Raw genomic sequence first — 13,953 nt, 5'->3', positions numbered from 1 at the left:
TCTTGAAACGACTCTTCAATATACCGAAGGTAGCTTCAATCTTAGACCTCAAAGATGAATGTCTAAGGGTGAATAACTCCCTCCTATTTTGAGGTGTTCGACCCGTAAATTCCTTCAGATGATAACGAACACCGCGATATGGGGAAATAAAACCCGGTTGGATTGTGTACCCCGCATCGCACAAGTAATATTTATCTACATATTACACAGTAATGTCATTAGAATTGAAAAAATGCAATTATTAGTCACTAATTACTTTCGTTATCGAGCTTGTTACCAGTGTACACCCGTAAGCCATATGGCTTCGGCCTAGATAGCGCTTCTTGAAGTATTCTATAGTCGTTAGCCGACCCCTCCCAACCAGCTAAAACGTAGGTGAACAGTTTGTTTGGTGTGCAAGCCGCAAGAATATTTTGTGTGACACCTTTGCGCCCTCTGAAACGCACGACGAGTGAAGCAGGTAGCATGGCATCCACATGTGTGCCATCTATCATACCTATGCAATCCTATATAGTGCAACGTACTTTGTCAATGTAATATATGACTTGCTTAGATAAGTAATATTATGCTAATTGGGTAGTGGATGATACCTTGAAAAATGGGTGAAATGATGGATTGCTTAGGATCTCTTGAGGCACTTCATTCGGTGCTTGTTTCATATACTTGCCTTGTATGCATGAAATAGCTTGCAATACTCTGTTGAAGTATTTACTAACGGTCTCCCCTGATCTTATGAATTGTGTTCTCATCATACGATTTTTGGATTTATGGCCTGTAGGCTGTCTAAAAATCACAATAGATAGCTTATCCCCCATCAAAACACCGATGATGGAAGTTATAATCTGACGACTTCCAGAAGGCTACAATTTGAGGACTTTCACGTAGAAGGTTACAATCTGACGACCTTCACAACAACTAATGAAAGCCCCAATTCAACAGCCTTCACAATCAACATCGGGAGTTACAATCTGACGACTCTCATATTTACAAGAAGCCAAGACGAAGATCACAAGAGGACGATCTGTGCAAAGTTCTAGCAAAAGAGACTACAAATTGACGGTCTCTTCATATTAGAATGCAGATATCTCTCAAACCGTGAGGAATTTGGCAAAACGGAGAAAGCGAACCGAAGCCTTCGGCTAGGTTCGGATGGCCCCGTCTCGTCGAGATAGCCGAGTAGTGGTGCTGATGATACACTACCATCTCCGGATGCAGGTATAAAAATTAATTAATACTTTAATATATTTTATCAATTATTAATTATCTAGCTAATAGTGATTAATTTGTTGCAGATGCGGGTTATTCATCACCTGGCCCCTCTGATGCAGTACCAGAACCATCCCCTGATGCAGGTATTCAATATTATAATGCTCAATTATAATGGTTAATTAAAAACTATATTAATGATTCTCCTTTCTTATGTAGGGGATACTTGGACACCGACATATCCATCTTATACATTCCACACGGACTTGCGGCCAAAGACACAGGACTATCTTAGTTTACCTTTACCTCCAGCCTCTCATAAGTCTATGGCTGACGCAAGGAAGTACCATACACGTGCTGCGAGAAAATTAGAAGAAATGCGTGAAATGATTGAGACACGAAAGAAGGTTGCACTCGCAGCAAAGGAAAGAGAGATAGCGAATGGTAAATTGTATAAATACTTTTAATTTTCACATTTGTATATTATATGATATATTATCATGTTATTATTGTAGGTGCTAAGAAGGATCGTATCGAGAACAGACGTGGCGGAGGTAAGCCTGATTCCAAACAACCGCCAAGAGGAATGAGGGCAATAATTCGGTGGAATAGTTCTAATTTGCCCGTTGGTCCATGGTCGACCCGCTTGAATGCATATATTGGGGTTCTAGTGCGTAGAGCGACCATTATCAACCCTTATTTTCAATTTCGAGAACTACCATGGAGCGCATACGAGGCGATATGGACAGCGCTTATGGTAACTACATATTGCTATTACTTTTTATTTATTAATAATTAGTATTTGATATTAAATTATCTTTCCTAAATGTGTATGTAAATCTACAGGACTGCTTCTGCCTTGAGGACTTTGAGGGGGCTTGGAATTATGTGTTCAATGTTAAGGTTGAAGTAGTTCTCAAACAATGGAGGCATGAGATCAAACATGAAACCTATGACAGGTATGAGGAGGACTGGCAGAGGTTTTTAAACCTCGACGCCCGAGTTGACGAGGTTCATTTCACAGCTCTCCTCATGTATTGGGACAGCGATGCCTCCAAGGTTAGTTTCATGAAAATTACTTTATACTTTTAAGATATTAATTTATTGCATATTTGCTAATTTTTTTCTTTTAAAAAAGAATAAATCCACGAAGGGGTCAGAAAATAGAAGAAAGAAGCTGCATGACCACCACTTGGGCTCACACTCCTATGCCAATCTGGAGGATGTTTATTGTCAGGATACGGTAGATTTCCGTCTAAAGTTTTGATGAATTTAATGATTAGTATGATTATGAGTGTGATAATATATAATATGACAGGGAAAATCATTAATGCCAATACACTTGAGGGCGAAAGCGGCGTATGGCATTTTCCGTGATAGATATAGGGGTGATGAGAAGAATCGAGATAAGATCAAGGCAAATCTCGAGTTGGTGGTGAGAGTTATACATATCTTGTGTAGTATTATTAATTCTATTTTGTTGTTAATATTATGAGGAAATGAGAACACAAATAACATTGTCTTTACCATGAATTAATTATATATTTGTGCTTTAGGAGGGATTTGAGGCTGCATCCAAGGAGGCTGCAACTGTGTATATGTCGCAGCAGGAGGAACAATCTGAGCCGGACCCTCACATGCTTTCTGCAGAGGACAACATTACTCTCACACAGCATTTGATGGGTCATAATAGGTATGGATGTAGAAAATTTGAATCAATTTGAATACTACATTCCTATTTATATTTTTTTATCATTATTGAATTCGAGAGGTAAATTTAATATTTATTTCTCCCTAAACATAGGAGAGGGAGATATCCTCTGCATGGTGTTGGAGCTTCACCCGGCGTAAGCATGAGGTCATCCACAGCATCCTCCACACCATTTACATCCATGAGAGCAGCCCCGCCTCGGTTCCAGGCTATGCCATTTGTCGCACGTATCTCTGCATATTTGCTTGACAAGATTGACTCGGAGCTACATATCCAGGTGACTAATGAGATGACAAGAGTTGCGCTGACGGCGAACTCGATGGATGATCTCCTGGGGTATGTCATGCAATATTTAAGCGGTGCGATTCCTCATAGCGCGTATGGTGGTGTTATACGGATTATAAGCTCGCTTGGCGATAATTCCGGTGCTGGTCAGAGCAGCACTCAGGTACCTTATTTTTTTCTTAAAATAATAAATTCATTTATATTTAATATGTATTAAACACTCCTTAATGATTATTCAATTGACCATTCAGAGTGGAGATATTGGAGGGAGCAGCACACGTTCTCGTAACCAGGATAGAGATACTGCCGACGACGACGACCGATGAGGTTTATGAGGTTTTTTGTGGATTTTTAATGCAATGAACAGCTTTATCTGTTATAACAATACTTATATGCTTGTTGGATGTATATATTAGACGGTCTTGGTTGATGCATATTTTGAAGTAGATAGTTGGATTTGTTTATTATGCTGGAATTGATTATATTATGGCTGGATCTGTGCATTATGTTGGATTTGAATATTTTTGGGTTTGAATGGAATTGTCTAAAATCTTGATTATATTTGGATGGTTGGATGTATTCATATATACAGTATTTATTGTATGTATTCATGTATTGGTGTAATTGTACAGGGAAATACAAATTGTAATATATTTTTTTTGCTGGAAAAATAGCAACCTAGACGGAATTCCGTCTAGACTGCACCAACCTAGACGGAAATTCTGTCTAGGTTGCAATAATCAACCTAGACGAAAATCCGTCTAGGTTATCAACCTAGACGGATTTCCGTCTAGGTTATCAACCTAGACGGAAATGTTACTTCCGTCTAGGTTGGTTTCCGTCTAGATTGATCAATTTAGACGGAAATCCGTCTAGTTTGATCCAAACTAGACGGAAACAGAATAAACCAATCTACCTAGACGGATTTCCGTCTAGATGAACCAACCTAGACGGAAATTTCCGTCTAGGTTGGTCGTTTTTCTACTAGTGACAGTCAACAGACACATGCATTAATTACCTCATTAAACATATGTATTAATTACATCAACGCAATGAATCCAGATTCACTATAGTGAATCTGGATTCACTGTAGTGAATCTGGATTCACTGCAGTGATTTGAGATACGTTGAGGTAGTGAATCTGGATTCACTGCGTTGAGATAATTAATGAGGTAATTAATGCATGTGTCTGTTGATTGTTTGACTGAATCCCAGCCATTGGATTCATCTAGATCCAATGGATGAAGGAGGTTTTTAGTTTTTAGGCTAAGGAGGTTTTTATTAGAAACTCTCCCTATATATATATATATATATATATAGTATATATATTATTATATATATATTATATATATATATATATATATATATATATATATATATATATGGGCTGTCCAAAAAGCACGTCGGGCCCGGGGCTGGCTGACCGGAACCGCGGGTCAGACGGCGGCCGGTCTTCTCGACACGGACCGCCCGTGCCGCGACCCGGTAAATGCGCGGGCACAGAAACCAGGCCCGGGGGCTCGGACCCGGAGCCCGGCCTGGCCGCGGCCGCAACGGTCACCCTAGGTGACCGTTGCGGGGCAAAGTCCAGGCCGGGTCGGGTCGGGCCCGGCCCGGCGCAAAGGCGAAAACGGTCACGAAGGTGACGCGTTATGGTCAGGCCGGGCCCGGCCCGGCTCAAAATGACTATAGTTGGCCGTTTTGACCATTTTGTCCCTAAAACGGTCAAAAACGGCTATTTTATGAGGGTTTTTTGGTCATTTGTCTAGGAGACTGCCTCTATAAATAGATAGGGGTTTTCACTTCTTCTCCTCACACCAAAACTCATCTACTTCTCTCTAATACTCTCTTATACATTTTTATACTCTCTAATAATCTATTATACTTTCTAATCCTTCTATCAAATGGCTTTCGAATCTGATTATAAAGAGCAAAACCTATCTCCTACCGATCCTACCGGTGTTAATCCCGAATCTGGTGGCGACGAATCTGCACCAAGAGCTCCTAAAAGGCCGAGATCCGATGTGTGAAATTTTTTTGAGAAGATAGACGTCACCAAGGATGAACACGGTAGGATCCTCACCCAGAAGGCTAAATGTGCATTGTGCGGCCAGACTTTCCAAACTTATCATAAAAGCGGCACCAACCACCTCAAACGCCATATAAAAAAACACAACAAAGGCTAGAATCCTCAAGGTGATATCCGACAATCTATGATTTCTCAATCCTCCTCTTCCGGTAGTCTCGGTAGTTAGAATTATGACGCTGCCCGAGTCAAAAAATACGTAATCAGGTTTATCTTTCTTAAAAATATTCTTTTTAAATTAGTTGAAGATGATAAATTTGAAGATATGTTTAGAGATAGTTTTTATCCCGCATTTATAAAATTTTCTTGTCAAACCTGTCATAGTTTTTATCCCGTATTTATAAAATTTTCTCGTCAAACCTGTCAACGTGATATTTTAAAACATTATCAGGAGAAACAAGAAACAATAATTTCTTATTTTAAAAATTTAAACTGTAAATTTTTTTAACTTCTGATATTTAGACATCTAGAGAATAAACTGGTTATTTATGTATCACAGCACACTGGATTGATAAAAATTGGCAAATGTTTAAAAGAGTTGTTTTCTTTATTATAATTGAAGAGTCACATACTGTTATTAATATTGCAAATTTAATAATTGAAGAACTTATGAAACTAAAAATTGATCAAAGAATATTTTTTCTTTCACTAGATAATACAAGTAATAACAATATAACTGTTGATTTTATCAAAACAACTCTGTCATTGTCATGTCATGGTGATCTTTTTCATATTAGATGTATTTGTCATATTTTAAATTTAATTATTCAAAGTGCATTTACTAAAATTAAACCTATAATAGAAAATGTTATAACAGTTGCTAATATGCATAATGCTTCTAAACAAAGAATTAAAAGATGGAAATAATTTTGCAAAAAAAAATATAAACCCAAACTAATTTCAAAAGATGTTGACCATAGGTGGAATTTCACTTAAGCAATGTTAAGTGTGGCAGTAGAATATAAAGAAATTATAAATGATTTTATAAATTATTATGCTTCTAGTTCTAACTCTGGTAGCACTTATGTAATAACTAAAATTGAATGGATAATTATATGTAATTTAAACGAGATGTTACAAGTTTTTTATGATGCTATAATGTTATTATCTGGCTGTTGGAACTATTACTTTAGCTACTTTACAAATTTTAAATATTCAAAAAAATTTAATAAATATCATATGAATGATACTTTTGGAGCTATAATTTTTTAAATGAATAGCAAATTTAATAAGTATTTTAGGCCTATTCCTTATATTTTTGGTTTGGGGTTCTTATTGATCCATGTTTGAAGGATATTAGCCTTCGAAGTTTGTTACAATCATTGTATGGTAGACAGATTATAGACTTAGATGATGGATCCACCCTTATTGTTACTTCTCATCATTTAGCTATTAGAAATTATTTTCAAACCTTATATGATGAGTATGCAGCTAGACATGGTGTAGCTGCACAACAGTATACAGCTTCGGCGCCTTCGAGCTTAGGCCGAGGTAAGTGTTAGTTTTAATAGGTATGTAATGGTAGCTAAGCTAACTGGTGGATCTGGACTTGGATCATCATTAGAGTTTTTTATAATAGATGAATATTTATCTGCTTTTTTAGTTAAATATCAAGGAAATACTTTAGATATTTTGTAATGGTGGAGAGTATATATATCAGTTTCATATCCTATACTTTCCACCATGGTTCGTGACTTACTAACAGTGCAGGTTTCGACGGTAGCTTCGGAATCCACCTTCAGCACAGAGGGCGTTTGATCGACGACCACAGGACATGCTTAGATTCGTATACTGTACAAGCGGTGATGTGCTTATAAGATTGGTGGAGGTACAAGAAGCGAACACAATGCATCGATCGGATGGATGGAATTGAAGATAAATTTAAAGAGTTGAGACTAGCAGATAGATATAAAAATTAAACAATATTCATCAAATTGTAATTTTTATTTCTTAACTTTAATTTATAATAAATTATTTTAGAAACAGTTGCAAATGATAGTGATATATGTGAGTAGGTGCCAACCTAGTTTGAATGTACTCATCTATTGTGATGCGGCGAATTCTGAAATAAATTTATACTTGTAAAAGATTTACTGATTATTAATAAAAAAGTTATTTTTATCATCTTTTATTTTTATAATTTTTGGTATTTGTAATTTATGTCATTTCAAGTTATTAATAATATTTTTTTTTGTTAGCATTTTCTGTAAAATTACATATATTTTAAAATTTAAAGAGATTTTAAAAAAATAAAAAATAAAAAAAAGTTAAAAATGGTTATTCAATTAATAAAGTTTATATTCTTTGTCATACTTTTCTAAAACATCTAATGTTTCATTTCTAACCTTAGCAATAAACCACAAACATTGAGTGGATCCACCTGTTCTTACGATTTTTTTTTTTTAATGACAACATTGTGACCCAGAATGGAGCTAAGATTTTATTTTCAGGTAGAGTACAGTAAACTACACTCTCCTGGACATAAGAAGTAAAAACTTTACACTATCTTCAAGCCAAAAAAAATTAAATTTCCAAAGCTTAGATGAAATACTTGCCCTGTACAACTCCAACTCCAACAAATTAAGGGTTAAATGTTACAGATTCACTGTTTGCGTTACCGGGGTTGTCACTTATTGACCTCTAAATTATTTTACAGTGGACCGCTAGCTTGTGTTGTTAAAATAAAAAGGAGACAGAATTATTGAGCACTTTCAAGCTAATAAAAAGTTGGAAAAATTGAGCAACAGAAAGAAAATTAAAAATTTTAGCAAGCAAATATGAAAATTTTCTTGGAAAAAATAATTTTCTTGAAGAAATAGTTTTCAAGAAAAATGGCTGTTTTCAGGGAAAAAATTCCAGCAAGACCTCTAAATTATTTTTTATTTATTACTATTATTGTTATTTTAATTTTTCTAATTTATGCAAATATCAACAGACAAGTGACAGTAAACTATTGAAAAATGGTTGTTTATTAACTGTTCGAAAGTGATTATTTTTTCCAATGAGTGTTTTTTAAAATTTATGACTGTTGGAGATACTTTTTCAAACCTATAAATAGTCTACCATTTCAGACATCAGAACTTACTTCTTTCTCAAGACTTTTCTCTCAAAAAATCTACAATCCTACAAATTTGTTTCACAGAGAATTGGTGGAAAGTTTCATATTTGCTTGCTGGAATTTTTAATTTTCTGTTGTATACTGAGAAGAAAATTTACATTAGCTTGAAAGTGTTCAAAATTCTTTCTGTTGTATACTCTAAATTATTTTTCAGTGGACCGCTAGCTTGTGTTGGTAAAATAAAAATATATATAGTAAAAAGTTGGAATAATTGAGCAGCAGCAAGCGTACCAAGTGCTAAGTGCGTCTAATAATCGTGTCAAGATCGCGCATTATCCGCGCTACCCGCACGCGGGTTTAGAAGTCTATGCTTTGACCCATTTATCAAAGCCCAATATCATTAAAATGTTTTTAGACCTCTAAAAAATGCTCAAAAATCCAATGTGGAACTATTTTGTTTTTACAAACAAATACTAACAGCTTGATGTCCAAACTCGATTATCTCTTTGTTATTTATATCTGTACTAAATAAAAAAGGAGAAAATAATAGAACTAATCCATTTCGTAGTGATGAACTAGAGGAATGACAACCTTTGATCAATGAAATGGATGAATGCATTGGATTCTTTCTCAAAAAAATAGGTGATCTTTCTGTAATACACTAGAGATAAGGCTACAACAGTACCTCATGTGATATCCATGTGACAAGTACACATAAAAGAGAGAGAATTTTGTTTAAATATCAAGAGCTCTTGGCATTGATAGGAAACTAGTGTGAACACCGTGCAAAGGAGGACATATCTTTTTTTCCCGCTACAGTAATCCATGTTTTTTATGCTACAATATTTTTTTTGACTTTTTTGATTTGCTACAGTATCCGCTCTATTGCAATGTTTTTGAATTGTTGTAATATCACGCTCTGCTACAGTGATTTTTTTAAAATTAGCATTTTTTAAAATGCTACAGTACCCCCAAATTCATGGATGCTACAGCAATCATAATACTAAGTATTACTGTAACATTTACTGTAGCATAAAATAGTAAATCTTGAATTCTTCCATTTGTATAAAGGAATAGATGCATGATAAGTGAAAAATAGTGTATATGCGTTAATCACGACATTAGAAGTGTGAATGAAGTATCATAATTTATCAATGGTTTAATCGCAACAACGACCTTCTGCAGTGTCGTTGTTTTGAATTTACACTATCTCCGTAGTTTCATTGTTGCAGATGGACCTCCTGGATTATTTCTTTTTTTTTAAGTACCCTTTTATCCTAAGTGAAATTTTGGCAGTTGCCCAAAGTAAAATTAAAAGTCTATTCGAGAGGTAAAAGAGTCAAAAAGGAATAGGACAAATTTTAAAAACTATCCTATTTACAAAAAAATCACAAATTTCGACCTATTCTAAAAAAAATTGTCAAAACCGACCTACTTTCAGTCGTCTAGCTGAAACTGGGTTGGTTTTGACAAACTATGTTCTGAAACTTCACGGGACTTCGAGTCCCGTGAAGTTTTGTTATGTACAAAAACTTCACGGGACTCGAAGTCCCGTGAAGTTTAAGAAGATTTTTCTTTAAAACCGACCTAGTTTTAGCCCGACAGCTGAAACTGGGTCGGTGCTTGTGAATGGGTCGATTTTTATAATTATTTTTATAAATATTTTTTGAATGGGTCGGTTTTTACAATTATTTTCTGAAATAGGATGGTTTTCAAAATTTGTCCAAATGAATACAACCATGGAGTCAATCCGCAACAATGAAGCTACAGGGATAGTAAGTAAAAAAACAACATGCCTCAAGGGTTCTACGTGCAATTAACTCATTTACGAAAGGTCTATTGTTGTATAGGACAAGGAATTATGATGTGAAAAGACCAAACTGCCCATGACGAACTTCTCTATATAAGAAAACAAACTCCTCCCTTTGCTCTTCCGTGCTTAATTATTATTGCTCCAGTTGAAAGAGAGGTTCAGAGCCGAAGATGTTGGCCGTGTTCAGTGGAGAGATGGTGGATCCACCACCGGAGCTGGTGGCCGCCGGCAGCAGAACCCCGTCGCCGAAAACTCGGGGATCGGAGCTCGTGACTCGATTCCTTCGGAGCTCAGAGCCTGCAGTTTCTCTGCAGATTGGCTCCTTCGCCCATTTAGCATATTCTCATGCTCACCAGTCTCCCTTCAGGCCGAGGTTTGTTTCGTAAATTTTTGTAGAGGGAGGTTGATAACCAAATTAATCCCAAATGTTTTAAGTTACTAAGTAAGTGTGTATAATTTATGTATTTAAGATTGGGGGCTGATTGGACCTTTTGGAAAAATGAGACTGATCGATCTTAAAACAGATATCGCGAATCAAAACTAAGGGCATCTTCAATATCTTCTCTAAAATTTTCTTTAAAATAGGGAAACAAAAGTCATATTCTCCAAATTATTTTTACACCAACTCCAACAACTTCTTCATTTTGAAGAATCCATTTTTTCCTCCCAAAATTTAGAGAATGCTGCAGATTTGGGGAAGCTTTCTCATTTTTTCTCCTCCATCCCTATTTTAGGGAATGAGATGGAGAATCTGTTGGACCTAAAACCTAACTATATTCTCCAAAAGTAAAAAATAGGAAAGCTGTTGGAGATGCTCTAATCCAACATCTTTATTATTAAATATTGGTATATACATCAACTTTCTCAACTCTATTTGTAGGAGATGAAAGCTATTTATTTAGAAGGTAATTAATTATCACAAGGATATTATGTCATTCTTTATGTAGGACTTTTTTATTTTTTATTTTTTAAAGTTGATCTGAGTTCTGAACTGATGGAGGCCTTTTTACCAATTTAGTTCTTTTACTTTTTATGCGCTAGGGAGAAAAAAATCGGAATATTTCAAACTTGGGTCCTGATTTCTCAGTTGGAAACATCGAAATTGCAAAGAGGAAATAAATGGCTTGCAAGAAATTGGTCAGTAATAAGCAATAATATTTAATTATGGGCAGAAAATTGAAGAATCCGCATATCTTTTGAGGTACCCTGACCATGACATTTCGCATAAAAGAGGCTTCACATCCGTTTCTTGCCTCTTCTATTTAAAACTAGTCAGCTATAGATTCAATAATTGAAATATTTTCCATGTTTGCTTAGGGGCTGTTTGTTTGCAAAAAAAAAAAAAAGGAAATTAAGGAATAGGAAACATATTTTCTTAAATAATTGTTTTATGGTTGTTTGGTTGGCTAAAAAAAGAAGGAAATCAAATAATGTGAGATGATATGAGATGAGTTGTCACAATATTATTGGATAATGTGAGTGATTTTTTAAGAAAAGTTGTTGGATGGTTGTTTGATTGGATAAAAAAGAAGGAAATCAAAGAATAAGAAACCTATTTCTTATAATAGGTCCTATTCTTGTGTTTGGTTCAATCTTAAAAATAGGAGATGAGATGAGATGAGATGAGTTGTCATTATATTATTGGATGATGTGACCCACACTTAAGGAAATCAATTTCCTTGTTTTTTTTTTGAGGAAATGGGTGGAGATGAAATGGAGATGAGATGAGATGAGTTGTCACAATATTATTGGATGATGTGAGTTATTTTTAAAGATGAGATGAGATGAGTTGGATGATGTGACCCATAAAAGTTGTTTGGTTTGTTTTATTGGATGATATGAGATGAGTTGTTGGATAAAAATAATATTTTATTGGATGATGTAGATGAGTTGTATGATGAAAATAATATTTTATTGGATGTTGTGGGTTAGTTTTAGGGATGGAAATGGTGAAAATTGCACTTTTTTTATTTCCATGACTCAATTTCCTTTTTTTTTGGTTTTTAGGAAACCAACCAAACAGCCCCTTAGTCCTTTTCTAATGTGATCAGCACGCATAATTGTTGCTCATGTGCGCACGTCAATCCATTCCTTTTTTTTTTTTTGTCCTCACGCTTTTATCACCAACCGATATTTTTCTATACGACAAGCATCTTTTTTTTTAGAGTTAATGACGGGTAGACCCTCTGTACTATCGCATATAAACACCCGAGTGATTTATTTATTTTGAGAAAAAGGATGGAACAGAGAATCCTTATTATTTCACCTGAAGCTTAATTAAGTTCTTCAATGGTTCTTTTATCGAACAATTCGTGAACTTCTCAATACTTTATCTATCGACTACATTGGATATGCGCAGGTTATTTGCAGCCAAGGATGACATATTCTGCATATTCGAAGGAGTTCTTGATAACCTTGGCAGCCTAAGGCATCACTATGGCCTATCAAAAGGAGCAAATGAGGCCATGCTGCTGATAGAAGCCTATAAGACTCTCAGGGACCGAGCTCCACATCCGACCAACTTCATGCTCGGTCACCTTAACGGGAACTTCTCCTTCGTCATCTTCGACAAAGCCACTTCAACCTTGCTCGTATCGTCAGTAAGTATACGTGTACATGTCAAGAATAATACGAAAGATATATAAATTTCCAGAAACCCCTCTTTTAAGATTTGCAAGATTACGTGGTACTTCCACGTAAACATGTGCATGATTAGCATACTGAAAGCTGATGATTGAATGTAATTTGTTCAGGATGAACATGTTTTGGTCTAGTATGAATATGTTTTGTTTACTATATGCTCGAATCGTAATTGACAGGATCCTGAGGGCAAGGTTCCGTTATATTGGGGGATAACTTCGGATGGATGCACCGCCTTCTGTAACGACGTGGATTTGCTCAAGGGATCATGTGGCAAGTCGCTCGCACCATTTCCTCGAGGTTAAACCTACAACTGAAATCGAAGAACAACGAATGGTACGAAATTAATACGCACCAACATTTTCGTTCTAACTACGCCATAACGTTGTAGGCTGTTTCTATTCAAACAAGCTTGGGGGGCTGAAGAGCTATGAGAAGCCCAAGAACAAGGTGACCGCGAAACTAGCAAATGATGAGGAATTGTGTGGTGCCACTTTTCAGGTAACAATTTATTTTCCAGGAAATAACTACATGAATAAGATTCAACTCACGTACATGATATTTTCAGGTAACAATCCATTCGAACCGTTCATCGTCTCTTAACTAACTATTTTGTTTGATGCTGATATTTTCAGGTGGAGGAGGGCTCGGTTGCTATGGAGACATGTTAGGAGTTCGTTTGTAACGGTCTCCAACGTCCGAGCAAGAGAGCATGTGTTGTACAGGAGAATTAAAGGCCGGGCTTGGGCTTTAATTTGGTTTTACCTGAGTAATGTAATGAAATGAAATAAGAGCAGTACGTTATGTGGGCTTTCTTCTTCTTTGTTTATTTCCTGGTCGTGATGTAAGATTTGTTCCGTCAATGTGAAAATAGATGCTTACAAAAAGTAGGAAAATCTTCTCTCAAAGTTACTTCAGTAGGCCTACGGATACAACAAACAAGCATACTTGAATCATGAAATTGGAGTGAGCTGACGATCCAAAAGCTGGGATAATAGGCGAAAAAAAGTTCCTACAGAGAGGCATCAACTACTATGGAATGCGATGCGAGGAGAAAGGAGAGGGTTGCTCTTGACGCATCTTTACAATCGCTATTAGTGCTCTAAAGGCCCAACATGAGGGCCCATAGGCTACTACATAGATCCAAGCCCATG

At 35.9% G+C, this 13,953-nt stretch overlaps 2 protein-coding genes across 2 annotated transcripts; both read left to right on the top strand.

Annotated features, from left to right (window-relative positions):
* The first annotated feature begins 598 nt into the window (after positions 1 to 598).
* On the top strand, positions 599 to 3,600 carry LOC109828732. Its single transcript, XM_020395662.1, has 10 exons — positions 599 to 602; positions 1,293 to 1,352; positions 1,426 to 1,650; positions 1,722 to 1,963; positions 2,053 to 2,265; positions 2,345 to 2,449; positions 2,525 to 2,641; positions 2,763 to 2,899; positions 3,011 to 3,365; positions 3,454 to 3,600. The coding sequence occupies exons 1-10, from the start codon at positions 599 to 601 to the stop codon at positions 3,526 to 3,528; spliced, it is 1,533 nt and encodes a 510-aa protein (XP_020251251.1). The 3' UTR covers positions 3,529 to 3,600.
* A 6,678-nt stretch (positions 3,601 to 10,278) lies between these two features.
* LOC109828731 (stem-specific protein TSJT1-like) lies at positions 10,279 to 13,696 on the top strand. The gene is made up of 5 exons (XM_020395661.1): positions 10,279 to 10,532; positions 12,519 to 12,759; positions 12,979 to 13,099; positions 13,191 to 13,300; positions 13,435 to 13,696. The coding sequence occupies exons 1-5, from the start codon at positions 10,330 to 10,332 to the stop codon at positions 13,468 to 13,470; spliced, it is 711 nt and encodes a 236-aa protein (XP_020251250.1). The 5' UTR covers positions 10,279 to 10,329; the 3' UTR covers positions 13,471 to 13,696.
* The last annotated feature ends 257 nt before the right edge of the window (positions 13,697 to 13,953 follow it).

Source organism: Asparagus officinalis, unplaced genomic scaffold, assembly GCF_001876935.1.
Source record: "Asparagus officinalis unplaced genomic scaffold, Aspof.V1 AsparagusV1_Un6333, whole genome shotgun sequence".
Classification (NCBI taxonomy): Eukaryota; Viridiplantae; Streptophyta; class Magnoliopsida; order Asparagales; family Asparagaceae; genus Asparagus; species Asparagus officinalis.
This window is presented reverse-complemented; position numbering and strand designations above follow the sequence as displayed.

Excerpts from the sequence above, each read along its gene's own strand:
- LOC109828732 (XM_020395662.1), top strand. Across the intron at positions 2,266-2,344 it reads GGGACAGCGATGCCTCCAAG|AATAAATCCACGAAGGGGTC; the intron begins GTTAGTTTCATG and ends CTTTTAAAAAAG. Across the intron at positions 2,450-2,524 it reads ATGTTTATTGTCAGGATACG|GGAAAATCATTAATGCCAAT; the intron begins GTAGATTTCCGT and ends ATAATATGACAG.
- LOC109828731 (XM_020395661.1), top strand. The coding sequence starts at position 10,330 with ATGTTGGCCGTGTTCAGTGGAGAGATGGTGGATCCACCACCGGAGCTG. Across the intron at positions 13,100-13,190 it reads GCTCGCACCATTTCCTCGAG|GCTGTTTCTATTCAAACAAG; the intron begins GTTAAACCTACA and ends ATAACGTTGTAG. Across the intron at positions 13,301-13,434 it reads TGTGTGGTGCCACTTTTCAG|GTGGAGGAGGGCTCGGTTGC; the intron begins GTAACAATTTAT and ends TGATATTTTCAG.